At 41.5% G+C, this 23,965-nt stretch overlaps 1 protein-coding gene across 6 annotated transcripts; it reads left to right on the plus strand.

Annotated features, from left to right (window-relative positions):
• Positions 1–989: 989 nt before the first annotated feature.
• Positions 990–22,935, plus strand: trim46b (tripartite motif containing 46b). Of its 6 annotated transcripts, none has more exons than XM_072675601.1 (12): positions 990–1,159; positions 12,206–12,461; positions 12,700–12,850; positions 13,021–13,219; positions 15,206–15,352; positions 15,737–15,832; positions 16,113–16,366; positions 16,755–16,876; positions 17,704–18,042; positions 19,473–19,702; positions 21,028–21,095; positions 21,320–22,935. In XM_072675601.1, the coding sequence occupies exons 1-12, from the start codon at positions 1,136–1,138 to the stop codon at positions 21,756–21,758; spliced, it is 2,325 nt and encodes a 774-aa protein (XP_072531702.1). In that variant the 5' UTR covers positions 990–1,135; the 3' UTR covers positions 21,759–22,935. The 6 variants fall into 6 exon arrangements, with proteins under 6 accessions (XP_072531702.1, XP_072531703.1, XP_072531704.1 ...); XM_072675602.1 differs by lacking the exon at positions 990–1,159 and adding an exon at positions 1,878–2,123; XM_072675603.1 differs by lacking the exon at positions 990–1,159 and adding an exon at positions 2,147–2,231.
• The last annotated feature ends 1,030 nt before the right edge of the window (positions 22,936–23,965 follow it).

Raw genomic sequence — 23,965 nt, forward strand, 5'->3', positions numbered from 1 at the left:
CCTGTTCAGCTAGCACTAGCTTTAAGCCTTTTTATCCTTATATCCTTATATCCTCCCAAAGAAGCCCCAAAAGGCTTTTGCTAGCAGCTTGGTTGTATGTAAATTTCGGCAGTATAAATAAGAAGAGCCCAGACTGTTACTCCCTTTTAGGGGGATTTCGGAATTAGCCAATTTTACAGCAAGGTTTTGGTTAATATGGGATTTTCTGTTTAATGCAGAACAGAGGTTCATGGTGTGTCAGCTCCATGTACATTGTTATTGTGGGGCACCTTTAAATGGCCAATGATGCATTTAACATTTTATGATTTTATTAAATTATTCTGAGTGTCAAACGAGTGACGAAAATAGATCTGAAATGTGATCAGGACATTCAGACTTTTAATTTTTAATTTTTTTGTTGTTCTTTTTGCGACAATACTTGTGTTTATGAACGTCGTATTTTGCAGGGGGGAAAAAGTCACACAAGTTTCAAGAATGTGGTTTAACCTGCAAAAAAAAAATGCTAAAAAAATGGTTAAACACGTTTCTTCTGTTCAAATGTCACGAAAAAAAACTCTGTGAGTAAACGGCCAGCGCACATGCGCAATAGCCGAGTCGCACCCACCCAAACAAATGTGAGTAATTCGACTGAACCGATTCTTTCGAACCGCCCGTTTGAATGAATCAAACGTGATCTAACGACTCGTTGATCCACAAGTCAAGTCAAGTCAAATCAGCCTCATCTTTTACTCACACTCACATTTCATTTTACTCACTGCCTCAGAATCACATTGTCTTCATATATTATTGAATTATTATAATGTGATATTATGTTTATGTGATTGTATTAGATACAGTCATTGTAAGCTCTTCAACTGACAACATGGATGTAAACATAGAGCAGATTCCGTTTAAAGCCCCGGCTGTGAATCGGTTCGTTCAGAAGTATCGGTTCAGAAGAACTATTCGCTCACGAGCCGGACATCGAATCGCCGCCGGTGAGCAAGAGACCATGCCATGCTGCTGCATTGGTCTGCGTTCACTACTGCCTTAATGTGGACTAACACACAACACGGAGCGCTTCACTCAGCTCCCCTGATGGCGCTGTAAATCGTGCGGTCCTGTAGCCCTCAAGAAGCGGACTGATTAGCCAGCCATGGACGTCCTGGCTCGTTTAAGCGTAAGTCGACAGAATGTAACTTTTAGATTATGCTACAGGCTTTACTGTGTAAACATGATTCAGAGTGTAGAAATGCAGGGAATTTACATATATATATATATATTTTTTTTATATACGAAAATGTCAGTATGCTATGAGGCTTCTGGTAGATTTGGATACAGGGTGTTGCTTATTTTTTTTCGTGGTTATTTATGATTGTTTAGTTTTTAGTTTGTTTTTTTAAATTACAGGTTTGAATGAATTTGGTGATCTAAAATGATAAATGTTCACGTTGTCTGTCTGGGCTGTGAAAACAGGCTTTTGGGTGTAAACCGCACAAGCCGACGACAAATAATAATAATTAAAAAAAAAAAAAAAAAAATATATATATATATATATTATTTCCATCATATTTTTTTCCCAATTTCTAGCAAAAGGTTATAATCCGCTGTTTTTTGTTAATTTGAAAACAAAAATATTATTTTTATTATACTTATATTCATCCTATATCCCAGGCAGCCACGCCTGGTCTGTGTCTGAACCTGATCGCCAGTCTTCAGTGATCTCTCCCCTCAAATCCCAGCTTTAAATCTGCTGTAAAAACAACCCTCGTCTCTCACCAGCTTGTGTGTGTGTGTGTGTGTGTGTGTGTATATATTCGAGCTCTGAGCTCCGTGAAGCTGAAGGCAGAGCTCAGCTCGTTTCCAGTCAGATAAACGCGGTCGGGCGCGAGGATGCGCGTTGCCTTGGCAACGGGGTGAAGGCACGCGGAGGTTGTGGCTGAGAGGCGGGAACAGGAGAGAGATGAAAAATTAAATAATTAAATAAATAAATAAATAAAGGCTCCGAGCTGCGCACTGGCGACGCAGACATCCTACTAACCCACATTTGAACGGAGGAAGAGCGGAGCGAGGCAGCGAGGTAGCCGTCAGACGAGGACCCGCCACCGCCGCCGCCGCCGCCGCCCCGAAACACGACAGACAGGGTAAATTCGCTAACGGTCGAGTCTCAGCCGCCCCCCCGTGTGTGAGCCTCTTCACACCAACCCGCCTGCCTTGACTGAAGCGGTGACCGCTGACAGGATTAACACAGGGTAAACAGGAGGCAGCTCCGCTTCACTTTGACTCGATTTAGCTAGCTATAGCTAGTGCTAGCCACCGCGCCGTTTCTCAGTGAAAGGTGTAGCTAGCTATTCGCTACCGGCGGGACGCCATGACTCTCCCGCCCACCGGCACCACAGGCTGGCTGAACGGGGGAGGAGGCTCTCCTGTAATGGCGCCTAGATACCAGGTGAAGGTAAGCGCCGAGCAGAGGAGTGACTGTGGGAAAGAGAGGGCTGGCTAGACTGCTAGTATTGTAAAAAACTACAAAATACGACAGATATTAATATTTAATATGTATACCACCCCAGAATTACCGTGGGAATTAATCAGAAGCCTCATTTTCGGCGTGGGACGTGTGCTTTCGTGGAGAGGCCTGGTTGACATTGGCGAATGACAGAGAGAAGACCAGGTCCTGCGCACGAGTTGATGCTTGCTAGCAGGAGTCGGGTTTACTAGCCAGCCACCTTGACCTGAAGGCTGTGATCGGAAGGTCTCGGTGGGTCAGGCTGTTTTAGGATGGCTAGGTGGACGAGATTACTGCAGCAGACAGCCTGCTGTATAATCTAACGTACAGTTGTCCTCCTATCTGGAGACCAGTCTTATGTAGATCAGATATCTGGAGGGCTGAGACTCCCTTCTCTACTCCCTTTCCCTCATCCGATCAATAGTGGTAGTATAAAGGCTAATGTGTGTGTGTGTATATGGGGGGGTTAGATTGCCTATTTATCAGATTATTATACACACATAAGTAAAGGATTTTCAGATATTTAGTCATTTCACCTCTGCCGCTTACCTGTTCATCAGCTCCTAATCTTCCAGCAGTCACTGCAGGCGATCCTCTCTGTGTGGTTGCAATGCGAGTAGGTGGCCCATTTTTCTCTAGAGTCACTAGAGTCGTCCTGTATGTTGTCCTGGCACTCGTGCAATAGCTGCATGGGATCACACTGACTGCGTGTTGTCAAGGTCAGCTTCACTGAGGACAAAGCCCAGCATCCTGGTTCAGACATGCCTCAATCCAGGACACTAGCCACACGTCTGGTGAACTTTGTGTCGCTGTGCATTCAGTAGGGGTTGAACCTGTTCAGCTCACATGCAATGATAGTGGTGGTGGGCTATAATATGATATGATTATGATAAGTTTCGTTAGGCCTTTACGAAAGAATCTTGTGACCCATTGCACTAAAAAGGTGGCTGGCTGCGAGGTGCTTCATGTAAAGCGTGGCGGAAAAGCTGTAATGTTTAATCAAATAGAACAATTGGGTCATATCAGGAAAATGTTTTAGATTCACCAAATCTGAATCTGTTTGGCCTATTAATGTGTCATGTGTTGTTTCAGCTAATTTTGCTTAGTTCACTAGTTTGTAAGTTTTGAGGATTTGGGGATTTAGGGACCTCTCTGGTGAGAATGTGTAATAGCAGCGAACATGTGGAGGAGTACTTGTGTGCTGTGGTGTGGCCTCCTTTCAGAGCGGATGAATCTGATGATTGCAGAGTAGTTCAGAGTGGAGTACTTAAAGAGAGCTTAGTCAAACCGTGGTGAAGGACGTGTTTTCAAAGGATGCAGGAAAATGATATCATCATATAATAATTCATATCAGCATAATAATGTATATGTTAAACATGTTTAAATGCAGATACATACTATGTGTATATCCACAATAGTGAATAGTAAAATTTTAAAGGTTATATATATATATAATATATATACGCTGGACGCTTTCTTTGAGGTGCAGCGATACGTTCCGTTCCTTTACGTTCATTGAGCAACAGTTAAAACACTGGCTATCGGAGTACAGTTGGTTAGCATGCGTCCAGTATGCATATATACAGCATCAACTCAGTCATATGGCCAAAAAAAACAACAACAACTCAGCATCTCTTTTAATCCTTTAAGGTCACAGAGCTCTCACCACTGTTAAGAGCTGTTCTGTTGGTATCAGCAGCATTCGCAGCGGCGCGGTTGCTCAGGTAACCAGCGAATGGTACCAGATCCTTGTTCAGAGGCTGTGCATGTGACGTAAGTACGTAGGCGTGATGTAGTCAGAAAACTCCCCACAAAAACCCCTACTAGACCACTCTGTTTTAAGAATGATTATAGTAGACCTGCAGGGATGGTAGCGCCACCACACTGATACCATTTAATACAATAAGACAAGATAAGATAATCCTTTTTTAGTCGCACTGTGGGGAAATTCACAATATTTCATGCCCTCTTCGCAAAGGTAGTAGATCAGGGGATTAAATAGGACCACTGTTTTGCTCACAGTTACACTCAGTTAGGGGTGTAAGATATTGACAACAAAATTATTTCTCTGTATTTTCGGGGATTCTACTGATAATGATAATTATCGACAATATTTTGTTTGTACAATTTTTGCATTCTGCTAGCTTGTTCTACTTATTTATTTACTTACTTCTTACTTCTTACTACTATTTTAAGTGCCTTTATTATGCTGCTCTCTTGTTTGATTTTGCAGCTGTAAAAACTGACTTTCCCCGTGGGATAAATAAAGTGATCTATCTATCTATCTATCTATCTTAAAACTGAAGCATTAGAGTCAAAATAATACAAAAACAACAGTGGAAGTGTTACTGACATCACAAACTTGTTTCTTTTTTCACATGAAATTGTAATTTAATATGACTGTACTATATTTATATTACATTATTATTTATATTTCATGTTATTTATTGTCATTTTCAATATTGTCACATTTCAAATAATTTAACTTTTTGTATATTTAAACATCTTAACGAATTCAAGACCTATTTCACTTAAAGTGTAAATTACGTGACTGCACAAGAAACAGTGCAGTCACATAATCTGATAATATCTGTCTCTGTCAGAATATGTGACCGCACACAAGTAGAAATCTCAGAAACTACCCACTGAGGTTACAGTCATAGATTTGGGTCCAACTGATCCTTGGCTGATTTCGGCTTGTAGTAGAAGTTTTTAATGATCTTCATATTCAGCACGGAGGTTAGTTGGCAGATGGTGAAATAAGTTCGTTGTCGAGCTTCAGTTGCAAACCGATGGTTTACAGAAAACAGTCTTTTGAGAAACTTCTGCATATTCAAAGTCAAACTTCTTCCAAGCTAGTGAGGACGAGCCAGGTCTAGCAACTAAATCTAACGCAGCAGACTGGCAGGGTGTTGGTGCTTGTGTTTTTTCTCCTAGCGCAGTTTGTTCTCTCATTTTTAACTCCAGTCATTCCTAGGCAACACACTAACTTGTGTTGCAGTGAACATGTAGGCTATGCTAGCGTGCTGCATGTGCTCCATGCTCCGTCCACACATGTGCAGTAGTCTATTCTGTCAGGCTAATGGGCGCAGTGAATATGTAAACTCCTAAGGCGTGTTTTTGAGTGGTTCCAGCAAAGTGAGTGACATACTCAATAATGTCTTCTTGCACATTGTTAAAATATTATCAGAGACGATACATATAGTACACCCCTGCACTCAGTTACACTGAACAGCAAACTTCCTTTTCCTTCTAATGCCACATGAAAGACCAGCACTGCCTAGATAATGTCCATCCGTCTCAGGAGCAAACATATTCACAGAGGCACATTCAGCAAAGCTTTTTCAGCCAGTTTGGTTCTAGGGGCAAAATTGAGTTGTAAGGTAGTACTAAATGATAATAATGCAGAGGTTGTGAGTTCCATGCCCGTTTTCACATCTATTCAGTGTCTTTTGTAAATAGTAATGCTTTAAACCAGTGCAATATTGTACATAGAGAGTATTTATGGTGTATGTAGAATGTGTGTATAATAGTATAGTATAAATTTTCCTGTACAATAAGACATGAGAGTAAACGTTTTTTATTTAAATTAAATTATGCTTGGATTGGCCCGGCTCAGGACATCCCTACAATAAAGGTGCCATAGAATTAGAGCTGGGCAATATGACAATATATCATTGTTATCCTGATACATTTTATTATTGTAGTACACAAAATCCTTTTAGGGGTATATTGTGGATTTCTTCAGTGCTTAAAGAATACTGAGTGATTACAGTTTCTGTAATGAAATGTGCCGTTATTCCTATTTGATTGAATGGAGTGTAGCATATTTTGAGCAGTAATCACAGTACTTGGTATGGGAGAGTATTTGATTAGCAGTTTTGAAAAATGTTACACTGTTGGTGCATTTTGTCTACATGACAAAAAGATTGCGATAAATATCGTATATCATAAAAATGTCTTTAAATATTGTGATCTTTACAGTATCGCCAACATTTTTACAGTATCGCCAAGCTCTACATTTATTCAACACTAAGTTACAACACTAAATGTTGCCCCTAGAACAACACTAACTCAAAAAGCTTTACTAAATGTGCCTCTGTCTTCCAGCTAACTCTAAAACTGTCTTAGACCCCGACTTTAAGGTTTCCCACTGATCTGCCTCTGCTCAAGATGAGGTCTCAGAAAATTAAATGCAAAAATATCAACAGCATATTCTATGGAAGGGGCCACTGCGTGTTTCCCTGCCACCATCTTGGAACAGGGTAAAGACACGTGAGTATTAAGGAGTCAAAACTGTTATGAAGCAGTTTGGAGTTGTGGAATTTGTTATAGTGTACATTACAAACAGGCAGTATCGGTTCTAATGCATGAGTGCTGTAATGTTTTGAGAGACATGCAAATGTTTGTGGACGCCCCTTCTAAGTAATGCATTTGGCTACTTTAAGTTGCACCCATTGCTGACACAGATGTGCACATGCACACATACAGGCTTGTCTAGTCCCTGTAGAGAAGTACTGTCAATAGAACATGAACCTACTGGCACCATGCCTAATCGCAGGCATGGGCTAGAGGAGTATACAGCCCCCAGCATTGAGCTGTGGAGCCGTGGAATTGTGTTCTCTGGATGGTTTTGGGCTTAGTTAGGCAATCAAATCCTCATTACAATGCTCAGAAATCTAGTAGAAAGCCTTCCCTGGACAGTAGGCAGTTACTTTTTTTTTTAAATACCCTTGATTTCAGAAGAAACAATGAATGAGCAGGTGTTGCAATAATTTAGTGCATATGGTGAGGCACTCTTCCTTCTAGGCACTTTTTTTTTTACTAGCATTTACTACAGAGCTGTTCTTGAGGAGCTTTGTTTGTGTTACAGAGAATTAAGTCATCGGCCAGTAATCGTACAGTGAAACACTCCATCATTTCTACAGTCACCATAAACGCAACCGTCATGAGTTCTCCAGTAATGTGCTGAAACGGCTCAGTGTCACTGTCATGTTGAGCGGATGAAGTCTGCCTGGTTACACGCCCCACAGAGCGAAGGAGGAAAGCAGTAATTCCTGCTTTGTCATCTCTCTGTGATTATTCATGTTGCTGAAAGAACAGACTGGCTTGTGTTGGACACAAAATTCCTTATTCAGCATTTGCTTTTAAACTCTCATATCTGTGCAAGTGCCAAATGCCTGGGAACGGGTGGTGAAGGTGAAGGCCTACTTCTAGTTGTCACTGGGCTTTACTTCGTTCCACATGCTGGGCCTTCCAATGGAAACATGAAACTATAGAAATTTGTGGAATTCAGCTGTTTGCCAGAAAAGGCTGTAAATGCTTTCCATCTGTGTTCTGATCAGCAGATGACCGCTCCGGGATGATGTAGTTTCATTTAGTGTGTCGAATGCTTGATTTCACACAGATTTGTATGTATATCTTTCTGTGTCAGATCTGAAATGGCTTAATCTTGATTTGCTTTTGCAGTAACAAATACTGGCACACAGGTTTTGAAATGATCTCAGTCTAAAACTGTAGCATTCTACGGACTTTTGGCTTTATTGATGACATTTTTAGGTGTTCTTGTGTATGAGGTTGGCTTCCAGCCATGTTGCCTCTTGCTGAGCTTTCTAATCACACTTTTCAGATGATCAATGGCTGTAGCTGGTCGTTATTCATATTTAAACAAGACTTCCTCCTCCCCATGAGGGAGAGCTATTTATAAAACACCTCTCACTCTCAGTGATCTGGCAGTGAGAAAAGGCTTGGCTCAACACAGGCCATTTCTCTCTCTCCACAGGCCGTCCCACTCGCTTCTGGTTTGACACGTAAAAAGGGACCGTTATCTTGTGGAAGGGTGTCTTGCCACAAACATTTAGATCAGAATCTTGTTTTTAGGTTTGCCCTAAGTATCAAGTCAGTACAAAAACAGATTAATGGCAGATGAGTTACAGTTAAGGGGTAGGCTGGTCTCCATGATAACATACATAATATTATGATAATATAAGAATACCTGGTCTTATATAGTTACACTACATGTATTTTTTTTACTTATTTATTATTATTATTATTATTATTACATATATTATATTAGGGATGTCACAATCAATTCAGTGACCCTAGACAGAGCTCATTTGTGCATTTATTTGAGTTTATTTAAACTGATAAGTGCAGTGAAGTTACCAGTTATCAGCCAGACCTAAAGCTAAAGTTGGGGCTAATTCGAACTCCGCAGTTCTGCCACATTATGTACGTTTTAACAGCAGAACGTAAGTGCTGCATCATGTAAGGAAGGTTTGGTGTCGAGGAAAAGTTTATCTTAGAATTAGCTCAGAGCCTGGCTGTAAACTTAATGCAGCAAAAACAAAAGACTCACAGAGCAGCAGTTAAAAGTGTATTAGTTAATCTGTCAGTTTGGTTGTTATTCTGCAGCAACAAATATATTTTATTTCATTATATCTAAATATAAATGGCCTGTTTATATATAAACGTTGCTCCCATCCCGTCTTTATTTTGAAATTGCACCTGGTTACAAATGAAATTGTGGGAATTCTTTGTTCTACCAGCGAGAGAACCACACTCCTTTCTTTGGTTCTAAATCAGCTCTGAATGGTGCAATCATAACTGAGGAGGAGGGTAATGCTAATGCACACATGTTAAGTGATCTGACTGCAGAGTTGTAAAGGAAATGGGAGCTGAGTGGTCGGGTAGGAAAAAAAAAATGCTACCAAACAGTAAATAAAAACTGTTACTAAAAAGACAGTAATTGTACTGCTGTTTACTCTTCTGGATCAAAACGTCTTAAAAATAAAGTGGATCGGATCGATACTGGCCAGTAGTCATTTTATTTTATTATTTATTTATTTTTTTTTACCACAATTCTTTGTTTTTCATACAGGTTCTTTTCTGATTAAAACTGAATGAGGGAAACAATGAGAAAAGAGAGAGGAGAGGAAAACATGTGTTTATGGGCCTGGCCCATCTTATTAATTTATCAGAATGCAGTATATAAAAGCCAATGCCTGTACATTTTTTATGTGCTTGCCAGTAACCATACTTGAATTATGGGACCTCTTTTTCTCTGGCCCAGTTTATAGTATTGCAAATTATACTGTCTTGACCTTTGTTTTTTTCTTACACATGAACTGATTTAAGACAAACCATGCAATGTGCTTGCATGCAATGTTTTTAGGGGTCCACAGTGTTGTGAGTTTATGTGAATTAATCTATCATTGGTTAAGCTTGATCTGGCCTAGTTTATGTGAGTTACGTCGAAATGTTTCCAGCAAGACTCTTTCATTAAAATGCCAGCTTTACACGTTGGAAAATTGCTGTGACTGCCATCAGATTAAAACATTAATGCATCTCCCTCACCAGCTTTTGGTAAGAGCTAGCTAATTGGACCCAGAAACATCCATTTCTCATAATAATCCCAAACTGCAGACAGATGAAACTACTATAAAAGTTCTAGATGAAGTAGTTGAAATCTGTCAGAATTATGTTGCCAAACCGATCCTCTAAGCTGCAAACACAAGGTTTGGTCTGACTCAGGATTTAGGCAGCTACTATAACAGAACGTGGTGATTCAGGGTTACCTCAGCAGAATTCTTTAGAAGACCATCTGTCCAAGAGCTTATGCTGAGTCGAGCTTTGGTTATAACACTTTTACAGCGGTTCCAAGCACACATGGATTTCATGATTTCCATAACTGTATGCCTACAGACATCTAGGTTTTGACTTAAGTTTGACTTGACCTAATCTTTTGAGCCTCAGTAGAAACCAATATCAGACCTATTATACCATATATAGTTTGCATGAATGTCAAACATTATTATAACTGGTAATGTTTGTTAAGTTATAATGATTTACTTTATAGGTGCATACATTGTGTTGTCTGTATGGTAAATCTTGTGTATGTGTTTGTAAGATCATGATATCTATGCTTTTGGCTAGGGCAGCACTGCCATTTTTCACCAAAAAGCTATAACATTAAGACATTAACACAAGGTCTGGGTTGTATGTTTGACAGTAGCAAAACAATCAGTTTTCATAGTTGACATGTTGGATATGGGTTGAATAGACAGGGGTGAACACCTGAGTGACTTTATGAAAATCACCAGCCGTTTGGAGCATCTCTGTAATGGCTAGGCTTACAGGGTGCTCATGGACATGGACAAGTAGTCAAGTCAAGTCAAGTGGGTTTTATTGTCATTCCAACTACATACAGAGTACACAGTGAAACGAAACAACGTTCCTGTACCATGGTGCACCATAGACACATTACATACAAAACACAAGTGCAACACAAACAAGTGCGGACAGACAACGGGGGGGGGGGGGGGGGGGGAGAGAGAGAGAATGTAGCAGAAAAGACATCAGTTAAGAAGTGAGAAGTTGAGAAGAGAAGTCTGATGGCTTGGGGGAAGAAGCTATTGCAGAGTCTGGTCGTGTTGGACCAGATGCTGCGGTACCTTCTTCCTGATGGCAGGAGGGAGAACAGTCTGTGTGGGTGTAGAGTACCAAGAGGGACCTAGAGGGGCTTCTCGAGTCACTAGAGGTGTAACGGTACATGTATTCATATTGTAATCCACATGGTTATGGTTCAGGGATCACGGGTACACTGTGCACACTATGCACACTATTAGGGTAAATACGGTCATTTCCACCTGGAAACCTTAAGGTAAAGGTGCACGTATTTGTCACTGTACACTGTACAGCGAAATGTGTCCTCCGCATTTAACCCATCTGGTAGTGAACACACACACATGTGTTAGGGGCAGTGAGTACACACACACCCAGAGCGGTGGGCAGCCAACTCCAGCGCCCGGGGAGCAGAGAGGGTAAAGGGCCTTGCTCAAGGGCCCAACAGTGGCAGCTTGCCGAGCCCGGGAATCGAACCCACAACCCTGTTATCGATATCCCGGCGCTCTAACCGCTGAGCCACCACTGCCAAGCTGTAGACCATTGGATTTGCATGATATTGTGGGAACTGTAGTGCTTAAAAAGAAATCTAGGTTATGTTTTTTTGTTTGTTTTTCCATTGTACCTCATAATGAACTGTGAGGGGTTTTACGTATGTGTTGGTAGCTGCGGACTGTGCCTACAATGGACACACGAGGCTCAGAACTGGAACTTGGAGTAATGGAAGATGGTAGCCTGCTTAGATCAGCCCAGTATGATATGTGCGCTCAGTTTACCTGTAAGATGTTCTGGTACCACAAGTATGCTCTTTGACCGCTCCACCTAGCATCATACAGGACGTAAAGAATCAAGCTTTTGCAACCCTATAATGTTTACCTAATGTAAGCTGTTCTGCTTACTTAACAGACCAAAATATTTCAGTGACAGACTGACAATAAGGTTTTTTATGTGACTTCAGTGAATCATCTAAACTTACTATGTAGAATGCCTGAACCATGCACTCTGTGCAGTGAGTGAGCTAGAGTGTCACAGGTCTTCTGCCTTGTCACTAGAGGGTAGCGCTTGTGCTGAGTGAGCGATTCATGAGATGCCAGGCTAAGCAGCTCTGCATCCACCGCATCGATTTCCATTGGTTTCTTCTGACCTTTTCACATTTGACCGCATTACCTTAGAATAGTATCCCCAAGAGACATCTCAAACAAAGCTTGTAAAATTGAGCTCTGAGTCATCAAACACTACCAGAGAAACAGTAATTACGTAATTACCAATCTGCTAAAAATATTTCACTTTAGTATGTTGTTTTTCTCTCTCCCCTAGTCTAATATGAAGAGCATGGAGCGGGAGCTTCAGTGCCCAGTGTGTAAGGACATAGTAAAGCAACCTGTGGTGCTGCCCTGCCTGCACAGCGTATGTCTGCTGTGTGCCTCAGAGGTACTGGTGCAGAGCGGCTACCCCCAGCCCGAGCTGCCCCCGGAGCCCAACTCACCTGCCTCAACCCCTAACACCCGCTCTCCACGGCAGGCTCGCAGGCCCATGCCCAAGGCTGACCGTGTAGACCGCGCACTCCGGCCAGGTATGTGGGTGTGTACTGGATATATACTGGGAAGAGCGTTTTAAAGGTGCAAATGAATAAAGGATTGGGATGTGGGAATGTGTGCCTCAGTGTGTGTATGTGTGTGAATGTATGTATATGTGTGTGTGTGTGTGTGTGTGTATATATATATATATATATATATATATATACATACACACACACACACACACACACATATATGTGTATACAATGTTTTTTGTTTTTTTGTTTTTAACAGGATTTGGGACATACCCTGGTCGCAGACGGAAGGAAGGCCATACCCAGCTGATGCTCTTCCCCTGCGTTCCCTGTGGGAGAGATGTGGAACTGGGTGAGAGAGGGCTGGTTGACTGCATGAGGAACCTTACACTGGAGCGTATTGTGGAGCGGTAATGCAGGATAACACTCTGTTTACTCTCAGTATGGCCCTATGCATGTAACATGACCTGTGCTGTGATGCTCACTGGCAAGCTTACCTTTGGCATCGGAAATGTTTATGTGCCACTGTCTTTAATTTACTCTCTCTCTCTTTTCTTCTTCCTTATCTTCTGTTCTCCAGGTACAGGCACACAGTGAGTCTGGGCAGTGTGGCAGTGATGTGTCAGTTCTGCAAGCCCCCACAGACTCTAGAGGCAACTAAGGGCTGTGCAGACTGCAGGGCAAGCTTCTGCAATGAGTGCTTTAAGCTCTACCACCCCTGGGGCACCCCACGTGCCCAGCATGAGCATGTTTTGCCCACCCTCAACTTCAGGCCCAAGGTGAGCATGCATTGTTGTATTGTCAGAGAATTGCAATGGATATTTAAAAGGTTGAAATTCTGGAGATGCTAATATGCTATAGTGCCTGAAGTATTGTATGAATAGTAATTGGTAATAGTATAGTATAATTTGTATCATTCATATATCACTGTTCCTATGTCATCTGTGTCCATGGAGTGGTTACTTTGTGTCCACACAATGCAAAATGATGGTTTGTCATGCTTCTAGTAATAACTTGGCTTTAACAACTTGAGTAAGATGTGCTGTTAATTAACACTAGTAAACACTAGTAAAATTAGTGAATGTTCAGTCAACAGTTTCTGTAAAGAAACTTTCTCCATTTTGTTTGGTAGCAACTTTTTAAATGACCGTTTGAAATTTTATAGTGTATTTTATATCTTACAATCCAGTCTTCCTTCCCGACCAGTCAGCTACCAGTTTTTTTAAAACACTGTAGTCAAATCACATTGTGAATATATATGAAACACACTTTAAACTGATAGCTGTTGCTGTTTGTCAGCTACTTATGTGAAAGACTGAATGAGCTATGTGTCTGTGTTGTATGCTGTCTGTTGTTGCTCTGAGCTAAACTAAGCTGAAGTAAGCTGAAGTCTTACCCAAACTTTCCATTTCACCTTGCCACCTGCTGCTTTTTTTTTCTAAACCTGCCCTAAAAATTGGTGACCTTTTTTTTTATGACAAAACAATAAAGAGCTTTATTTTGACTGATAAGTGCGGCGACACTGCCAGTTAGCAGCCAAAACAAGGCCTCTAATTCTAATCCTAAATGTTATGTTAAATAGAATAGTGCAGCAGTTATTGTGTACATTTCAGCAGCAGAATGGAACTTCTGCATCATTTAAGGTGGAACAGAAGGTTCGAGTAAGAGAACAACTTCAAACTGGCAAACCTCACTGTACTTATCAGTTCACATAAAGCTTGTTTTTTTTTTGTTAACTGAATTAAAGTCACAAATGAACTAGCCTGGGGTTTAGGGTAGTGTTTGAGTTGCTTGTTTGCTAAAATCGTGTCTGTTAATGGTGCTTAGAGGACGCCAGGAGGCTCTCTGCTTCAACAAAACCAAGGATCAGGTTGGATTGGGCTCTAAAAGCTGATACCCAAACCATTAAAAAATAAAACCACTGGATCGGATTAGGACATCCTTAAAACATACATATACAATACCCTGCCAACCATAAAGTTGCCAGAACTGTTGCTCCTTTAAGTCCTTTGGAACACCTTCTAGATGTCAGTGTTATCAGTGTGTCATGCAAAACTTTTCCTTATCTGTCACAGACTGGAATGACCTCTATGAAAAGCTTTATATCAGGGGCCACCGTTGGTCCTGATTTGAAATAGACAGGAGCAGACAGAAAAATCAATGAGCACAAACTTTTTATAAGCATTTTTAATCCCTCTGTTTCGTGCTACCTGTCAGCAGTGGCACTTCTATAAAAAATGGGGAGGTCAAGGTAAAACACTGAAAATACTGGAGATCGTAGGTATCTTGAATTCCCTGTTGCACTTTAAATAGTGCAGCAGTAACATTCTGGTGCCTGTACAAGAGTAAGGATAAGAACATTTGTAACAGCTGCTACATTAAAGGTGGAACAGAACATTTGAGTAAGGTCTCACAAATGTCTCACCAATATACGTCTTCTACACGCTGCATAAGCCACTGTAAACTCAAAAAGCCAGAATTCAACCTGTGCAATTAACCCATAGGTAGCAGTAAACACAGACACTCACACACAGAGTGGTAGGCAGCCACCTCAGCACCCGGGGACCAATGAGGGGTTGGGTGTCTTGTTTAGGAGCACCTCAGCCTGGGATGCTGGACCTGGGGATCAAATCAGCAACCTTCCAGACCCAAGCCCACTTCTCTAAGCTTTAGGCCATGTCTGCCGTCCTTTGTGTTAACAAAGCTGCTAACCTCTACCATTTCAGCAATGGTCAGGTAACTTCTAATTCTCTCCCTGTCTCTAGGTGTTGACATGTCCGGAACACGATCAGGAAAAACTGCAGTTCTACTGTAAGTCATGCCAAAGGCTCCTCTGCTCCCTCTGTAAGCTCCGTCGAGTTCATGCAGGTCACAAGATTGTGCTGGTCACCCAAGCGTATCAGACCCTTAAGGTATGATTATAAGCTCATGTGTCTCGATGGTCTTACCTAGATCTGGTTTTTCATTGAGTGGACTGATGTCTACTTTTTTTTTATAGAAAACCATGAAACCCAAAGCTGTTTACATGTACAGTGTACTTAATAGGCCAAATTAGAAATGTACACATAAATAAACTATATATAAATGTATGTTGTCATCTAATATCCATTTGCAGATCCAGATAAAGCTGAATGCTCTATAGATAACCTCATTGGAACTGTTTCTTATCAGATTCAGTGTGCTGCAGAATAGGACCCAGGTCTATTCACTTATAGACTGCATGTTATGTATGTGTGTGTGTGTGTGTGTGTGTGTGTGTGTGTGTGTGTGTGTGTGTGTGTGTGTGTGTGCCATAGGACAAGATCACCAAGGAGCTTAACTTCATCCTGTCTAATCAGGGCACAGTACTAACTCAAATCACACAGCTGGAGAACGCCATCACTCAAACCGAGGTATCTCCACTCTCACTGCACTTTTTACCCAAGTTCATAGTATTTAACACCTCAGCCACCCATAATAGCACAGCGGTCCAGTTTTCGAGACATATTTATTTGGAGTTAGGACTAGAGCTAATATATTCCACTGAATTCAATGTACTGAGAAGGCTGAAACCTACTCAACTTACCACATATTTCCACATATTAGGATAGAACAAATGTCTCATTGTCTGAGAACAGGGTTCACACACCTGTGTGTGTATGTGTGTGTGTGTGTATGTGTGTGTGTGTGAAGGTGAACAGTGTAGCAGCCCGTGAACAGCTCTCCCAGTGTGTTCGGGAGCTGATGGCCCTGCTCTCAGAACGGCAGGCCATGCTGGCCCAGGGACTGGAGAGCTCGCGCCAGAAACGCAGTGAGGCCTTAGCCAATCAGGTGGCTGAGAGGCGGAGCCTGTTGGAGCATGCAGGCCTAATGGCTTTTACCCAGGAGCTGCTGAAAGAGACCGATCCAGCCTGCTTTGTACACGCAGCCAGGCAAACACACAATAGGTAGGCTGCACATACACCCAACCGTTAGCTTTAGTGATGCTAATACTGAACCATATAAGCTGTTCAAGCAATACTGCCATCTGAATGATGTGAAATTTCCAGATGAGAGTTCCAGATGTGAAATTTTGAAACCCAGGTTTAGTGCATTATCACATAGGCTAACAGTATCAGGATTGTTTATATATGTGATGTGAACTGACTTATTTGAAAGAACTGTGTTTGATTGGACTTTTATAATGCATAGTTATTGTGATGTCCATGCTATACTGTAGATGACATCACTTGCTGTCTTTGTCCATTATTTATCAAGTTTAACTGCTGCCATTCATGCAAAGTTCTTTAACTCTGACTGTCACTCTCTTTGTTTCTGTCTGTCTTTCTCTCACAGGTTGGCCCAGTCCATTGAGTCCCTGCAGAGTTTTTCGCTCTCCGCTGATCCGTCCTTCCGGCACTTCCAGCTGGATGTTTCCAGGGAACTTAAACTCCTCACTGACCTAAATTTCATTCAGGGTGAGAAACAAAGAGCTTTACTTAAAGTCTTACAAAGTATAGCTCGCAACTTACTGATTTATCAACTTACCAATACCATTGCCTTAATTCCTGGGTGAAGGTGACCGCAGTAAAGTACACTACAAGTACTCCGAAGGTTTGTGGACACCCCTTCGGAGTACTTGCACCCATGGCTGTCTCAGATGTGCAAAGGCACACACAGCTTGTCTAGTCTTCGTAGAGGAGTATTGCCAATAGAATCAATCGGACTCTCTGAAAAGAAAACCATGTACCTATTGGCACCATGCCTAATACCAGGGGGGTATAAAGCCCCCCAGCATTGAGCTGTAGAGCAGTGGAACTGTTCTCTGAAATAAACTACTTTTATCCAATACTTTTGGGATGAGTTGAGGCTGAGATGGGGAGGTGATCATCCAACATTCTGACCTTACTAACTCTAGTCACTGAATGAAATTAAATCCTCAGAGTGATGCTCTAAAATCTAGTAGAAGGCCTTCCCTGGATAGTAGAGACAGTTACTCCAACAAAGTAGGATAAACTCGTTTTTAGTACCCTTTATTTGGGAGGAAATGATGAACAAGCAGGAGTCCTAATACCTTTGTCCACATACTATACTTGTACCTAGTTTTTAGACTTTTAGACCACTGTTAGAAACAACCCGCTTCACAGAAAAAAACACAGCATGTGCTAGTTTGTGCACTGAAAAAGTAAAACCACATAGAAGTCTTGTAAAGTTGTGATTAACTCAGTAACTTAAAAATAATTACATTTGATGTCCTTACACTGTGATTGACCAAAATCTAACCAGAACTTCCATTACCCATTAGCCCCACTAGCACCTGTGATTGATACCCAACGCACACTGGCCTACGATCAACTCTTCCTGTGCTGGCGGCTTCCTCAGGACTCCTCCCCTGCCTGGCACTTCTCTGTGGAGTATCGGCGCCGGGGCGTGGTACCAGGGGGCGGAGCAAGAGGCGGCATGCGCGGGGGATTGGCTGGTGCCCGCTGGGGTTGGCAGCGGCTGGAGGAGGTGAGCGGGACCAGCGCAGTTATTGACAGACTGGAGATGGACAGCGTGTATGTGCTGAGAGTGAGGGGTTGCAACAAAGCCGGCTTTGGAGAGTACAGTGAAGAGGTTTACCTTCACACCCCACCAGCTCCAGGTAAGTAGTTTGCACTGAGGCAGGGAAGAGCTTCACTGTGTCATGCTAAGATGTTTGTTTGTACATACACACTTAGCATTCAGATTCATTATGTTGTTGGAAGAGATCAAATCTATGTTAAATAGATACAGCATTTACAATTTTTGTATTTTTACAACAGTACAGTATGTTATTTGTTATTATGTATATATTATCTTTAATATTTGTCTTTACTGTACAAGAATTACTTTAACATCTTCATAGTATACGGGTAGCTCTCATAGCTTGGATCCTTACTTTGCATGGTATGAGCATAGTGTTTTTTTTTTATTTACAGTCTGTTTTGTCCCTGTGGAGAAGTACTGCCAATAGAATAGGACTCTCTGGAGCAGATAAACAAGAAGCTATTGGCACCATGACTAATGCCAGGCATAGGCTAGAGGGGTATAAAGCCCCCCCCCCCAGCATTGAGATGTGGAGCAGTGGAACTGTGGAATGATGATTGGTGCTCCATCCAGTAACTTTGGGTTGATTTGGGGAGTTAAGTGGGATGGTGATCACTCAACATCCAGCCCTCACCAACGCTCTTAGTGCTCCTCCAAAATCTAGAGACATTTACTCTAGAAGCAGGATAACATCTTTATTAATACCCTTGATTTCAGAAGAAACAATAAATGAGCAAGTGTCCCAATACTTTGGTCCATCTAGTGTAGGTGTTTTAAAACCACAGTTCATCCATGAAATGATGCTCAATAACCCATCTCTTTCTCTCTCTTTTCTTCTTTTTTGCCCATCCCCATTCCTCTGTACACCTTTCTGTTCTCTCCTCAGTTTTCATCCTTCCATCCTCTCGTATTAGACTTGAATCCAGGCTTCTGCGTTCTCCTCATCCTTCCTTCAAGCTGTTTTTTTTTCTGTTTTGTCATTTTTTTTCTCATGTTGTGGCATACCTTTTTTCTATATGCCATATAAAACATGCATTCTTATATCCAACACATTGTCTTTTTTACCCCCCAGACCTTGCAGTAGCTTGACACACTGAATACTACTGCCTTTTGCAATACACTGATGAGCAGTGGCAGACCTGCTGACTCCATTGAAACCATTACTTAAAATATCTTTACTATTCATGTTACTATGCTTCCTTTTCATCCATAACCTAAAAATGCCTTCTAAAAGAGTCTTCTTCCCTGTGTGGTTTTGCGTTTTTACCCTGCTCTTCTCTGAATACTGCTTTCTTCAGTCCTAATTTCTTCTCAGCTGTCCTAATGCTTTGTCCTGCCCTTTTATGCCTTTATTCTCTGCTTAATCCCTTCCTTTCCTCCCCTTCTTCTGCGATCTACTCTTCTGTCTACCTCTCTGATCCCCTACCTTACCTTCTCCACTCTCTTCTCCCGTCCTTCTTTTCTCCTGTTGTTTGTCTCCTCCCCTGTCCTCTCCCACCCCATTAGTATTGAATTTCTACCTGGACTCGCGCTGGGGCCTGCACGCTGACAGGCTGGTGGTGAGTAAAGAGCAGCGCTGTGCCCGCAGCGTGCCAGGTCTCTCTCTTCTGCAGGCAGCTGACCGCGCCCTCACCTCCTGTCACCTAACCGCTGACCTGCTGGTGGGTGACGTAGCTGTCACACAGGGGCGCCACTACTGGGCATGCTCAGTGGAGCCCGGGTCCTATCTGGTCAAGGCAAGTGAAACTCTGGAGAGAGGTTTTTTTTTGCTCCCCAAATTCTGTTCACATTTGAAGGGTTATATGCAGTGTTTTCTTTAAGGAAATATACACTTTAACAATGTGTAGATAGTGCACATGCAGTGCAGTTTAGCTGTTTTTCCACAGGAGGGCAAAATCAGACTACAACAAGTGAAATACACCCACAAACTGATAAATGCAAGCATGTCAACAGCCACAAATAAGTGTATACCTTTTTTACTTTTTATAATGGCCTACAAAATTTTTTGCTCCGTAAATATATATTTCATTGGAACATTGGTTCGCTTACTCAACTATAGGACACATAGCTACTTATAGTATATACTTAATAATTTGTTGATCACTCAATCGACAATCTTGTCAACTGCAGAAGAGGTCAGCTCAGGTAATTTCAGGCAGCTAACATGAATGATGTTCTTACTTATTAGTTGTATTAGTCCTGACCTCTTGATTCTTACCTCTACATGTCCAAATGTTTGTGGACACCCCTTCTAAAGTAGCATTTAGCTACTTGCACCCATTGCTGACACAGATGTGCAAATGTACACACATTCATTTACACGGTTAAATGCTCCTGCAATATGGTTGCTGTGTTTCCCATCTCTAAACTAATACCTAATCTGTGAGCTTTTTTTGAAGGATGTGGGCTGACGCTGCAGTGCTGGTGGATACATAAAAAAAATAAGGGACATTTTTTATCGTCTTGTTCACACTGAGAGACAGAGAGACTCTGTATAACAATGCTTAATGTAAAACCTGTTGTTGTATAAGCAGCCCATGTGTCTCCTACGACGATGCTAACAGTCATAACATTTTTAATAATAATGTCATATGTCAAAGATGTGCAATGACTATCCTGCCGTTTACGTAAATGAACTTAGCGGTTAACCTAGTTGACCTTGTTAGTTGGCCAGGTATGTTATCTGATATGGGTCTGTTTTAAATAGTGTAGAATAAAGGATCAGTTACAGACAAAATATAAGACAGTTAAAGTCAATAAGTAATGGATAGTTGGGTGTAACATACTTAATTCACAGCAGTTAATCACAATTAAAAAGACAGAGTTGTGTGTGTGTGTCTGTATAGTAGTGCACACAGATCCCATTCTTTCCAGAGCCCTTCCCAGACGTATAATGGCTCTAACAGTTCTTTAAACAATAGTCAGGCATTTTCATTGAGAATAATGCACATGGAGTCAGTGACCGAATATGCGTACACTTGCTTTTTAGAAATATCTGTATCTTTGCCTCAGTCTACCTTGCCTCCTTCTCAGTGCTCTCTCTCCCTTTTTGTACCACCAGGTTGGTGTTGGGCTGGAGTCAAAACTTCAGGAATGGTTCCATCTGCCTCAAGACATGGCCAGTCCACGGTGAGCAACCAATGGGTGATAAAGAAGTAGGAAATCATGCTTGCACAGAGAAAGAGAACAAGAAAATAAGGCCAAAGAGGCAGAAACATTGAGTTAAATGCATTTAGGTGGAGGTGTTAGTGTTATGGATGTGACCTCTTTAAAACCTCACCCATCACTCCTCCCAAACTTTAGCATCTGCCAGGACATGCTTCTGCTATCTAACCATTCACCTGCCTCTGCAGGTATGATCCAGACAGTGGGCATGACAGTGGAGCAGAGGATTCTTCAGACTCTCCACCCTCTTTCACCTTCCTCACCATGGGCATGGGCAAGATCTACCTGCCTCCCTCTGCCAGCTCCCACCATGGAACAGCCAATTATCGAGACGGAGGCATCGCCAATGGCAACGGTCCCTCCTCTCCAACTGGCGTCACCTATCCTCTTCCTCCTAGACTGGGGGTGTGTCTTGACGTTGAGAAGGGCCGCGTGACCTTTTATGACGCACACTCTCTCCGTCCACTCTGGGAGGGGCCTGTGGACTGCTCTGCCCCTGTCTGTCCAGCTTTCTGCTTCATTGGAGGGGGGGCTCTGCAACTGCAGGAGCTAGTGGCAAATCGCAATGCAGACCAGACCCCCGTCAGAAGAGTTACCATCCAATCACGGGTTACTAAACTAAACTAAACTGAGTTAATTGTATTAGAATGTTGCTAATAATTGATATATAATTTATATATATATATATATATATACATACACATATCCTGAGATGTACAGTGTTGTCATCTCAGTGAATTTGGTTTTTATATTTGATTTTTTTAAATAACACTTGTTTTTTATTGCACCTCAGATTAACTTTGTTAGTACTATTATTATTATTATTGTTATTATATATTGTTTTTGTTCTACACTATATATATAGATATAGATAGATAGATAGGGCTTAATTGTTATTAAGTGACTTAATTTATTTAAACACACAAGTCACAAAACAAAACAAAACAAAAAAATCTTAATGTGGCTTAATATGGAAAATTTATTATATGCAAAACCATATGCCCCCCCCCCCCCATCCAAGTGGAATACCTAGCCATTACTCATTACTCTGTAGGTTTTTGACACTGGTTTCTCTCACTGGGGCAAAGTGCTTCTGCCTTTATCGTCCTATACCAGACGTCGTAATTCTGACTGTTAGACTTACCTCCATGATACTAGTAAGAACCAAAGTAACGTATTTCAGTTCCATTAGAAATTGCTTTTCAGTGCTCTGGTCTTCAGCTATCCTCACTAAATGAAGAATTGGAAAGGCGTGCTGACTGCTGAAAGGCGTGTATATTCCATAAGCCAATATTTAGCTTTCTCATGCAGGCGATCCTTTGAAGACAGGTGGGTGTGAACTTTCTGATGTAAATACTAACTGGACTTTTAGAGCTGTATTTCTGTAGCAGTTCACCGAGATGCACCAGCTTACCTTAATTTGCATTGCCATGTAGAATGCCTTCATTGTTTGCAATCGAAAGAATAGAGCGATTTGCAGATTTGAATACTAATAAAGAAAAGCAATGGAATAGAATGAGAGAATGCTAACCCATCCTACACATGTGATTGAGGAGAGGGGCACTTTGTGTGTGTTTGTGTGCGTACACTCGCTCTTTTATGCAAAATCCTAGTAAAGCTTGTAGAGGATATTTTTAAGGGGCTGACTGTGGGCTTGATTTTGATTGTGGCGATAAGCTGTGCTTCCTTCGAATGGCTACCTTTTGAAAAGGAGATAATGTAGACATCACCTGCTGGCGGAATATTTATTCAATCTCATTGAAGAAGAAAACTGCGAAATAAAAAGCAAGTGTGGAGTTGAAAATTTTGTGTTTGAGTCGGGATGATTTTCAAAGGTCTCCACTTCAATGTTGTGAACACTAGGGGGCAGCAGTGTACCAAGCTGTAAGATGCACAGTGCTGAAAAGATTTTAACTTGCTGAAGATTTGGCATCACCAAGCCTGCTCTTGGAGCACTCCCTCCTGCACATAGAGGTTAGTGGCAAGCTCATATCTCCTACACTCTGCTTTAGTGTTACAGTGTTTCCAAAAACTGTTTGATTAGAGCTGAAATATTTGTGTGACCACCTTTTCAGGGGCAGGCGTGCAAATACCTGAATCATCACTGTTAAAAGTAACGTGAGGAACGTTTGGAGGTTCTTTCATTTAAAACTGTGGAGGAACCTTTAAGAAAAGTTTTTTTTAGAGGAAAAGGGTTCTTTCAAGGTTCCTCTACAACGTTCTTAAACGTTCCTCAAGGAAGTTATACTTGATCTCTACCCATCAACAGTGTATTTTAGTCCAAGTCAGTGTTTACAGCACTTTTTACAATATTTTATCAAAGCATCTTTACTGAAATCCAGGTCCAGATCTCTTATACCAGCTCACGGTGACAGTGGTAATGCAAGTTTCCTAAGAGCCCAAGGAAGAAGGAAGGAACCCCAACAACACACCCTCCTCTGGTCAACACTGTAGGGAAGAACCATGAAGTGATACACGTTTACTAGTAAGAATTACTCTTAATCAAGTGGATTTTCTGTCAGTAAGCATCAGTATATGGACCTAATGTGTCAGACATGCCATATTGAGTAATTACATAGCTCCATAAAATATGAATATTGTACAGAGCTTGTACAAAGAGCCTGTAAGTAATGAATTAGCTACAGATGAGGTGATATCAGAATTAGTATTAGAATATCTAGATTAAAGATCACCCACGGTAAAAATGATTATATGTTGTAGGTTAATAGTCTATACTATATACACTCACTGAGCCCTTTATTAGGAACTTTCGCTCTTAGAACAGGCTCAATGCTTTGTTGCATGGATTTTGGTCCCAAGCAATTCCTGCAGCT

The sequence above is a fragment of the Salminus brasiliensis genome, chromosome 3 (genome assembly GCF_030463535.1).
Source record: "Salminus brasiliensis chromosome 3, fSalBra1.hap2, whole genome shotgun sequence".
NCBI classification, from domain to species: domain Eukaryota; kingdom Metazoa; phylum Chordata; class Actinopteri; order Characiformes; family Bryconidae; genus Salminus; species Salminus brasiliensis.

What these genes read in the sequence shown, in the direction of transcription:
- trim46b (XM_072675598.1), top strand. Translation starts at nt 2,351, where the DNA reads ATGACTCTCCCGCCCACCGGCACCACAGGCTGGCTGAACGGGGGAGGA. An exon ending in CTGGAGCGTATTGTGGAGCG is followed by an intron (nt 12,851 to 13,020) that starts GTAATGCAGGAT and finishes TCTGTTCTCCAG; the next exon opens with GTACAGGCACACAGTGAGTC. An exon ending in CAAGACATGGCCAGTCCACG is followed by an intron (nt 21,096 to 21,319) that starts GTGAGCAACCAA and finishes CTGCCTCTGCAG; the next exon opens with GTATGATCCAGACAGTGGGC.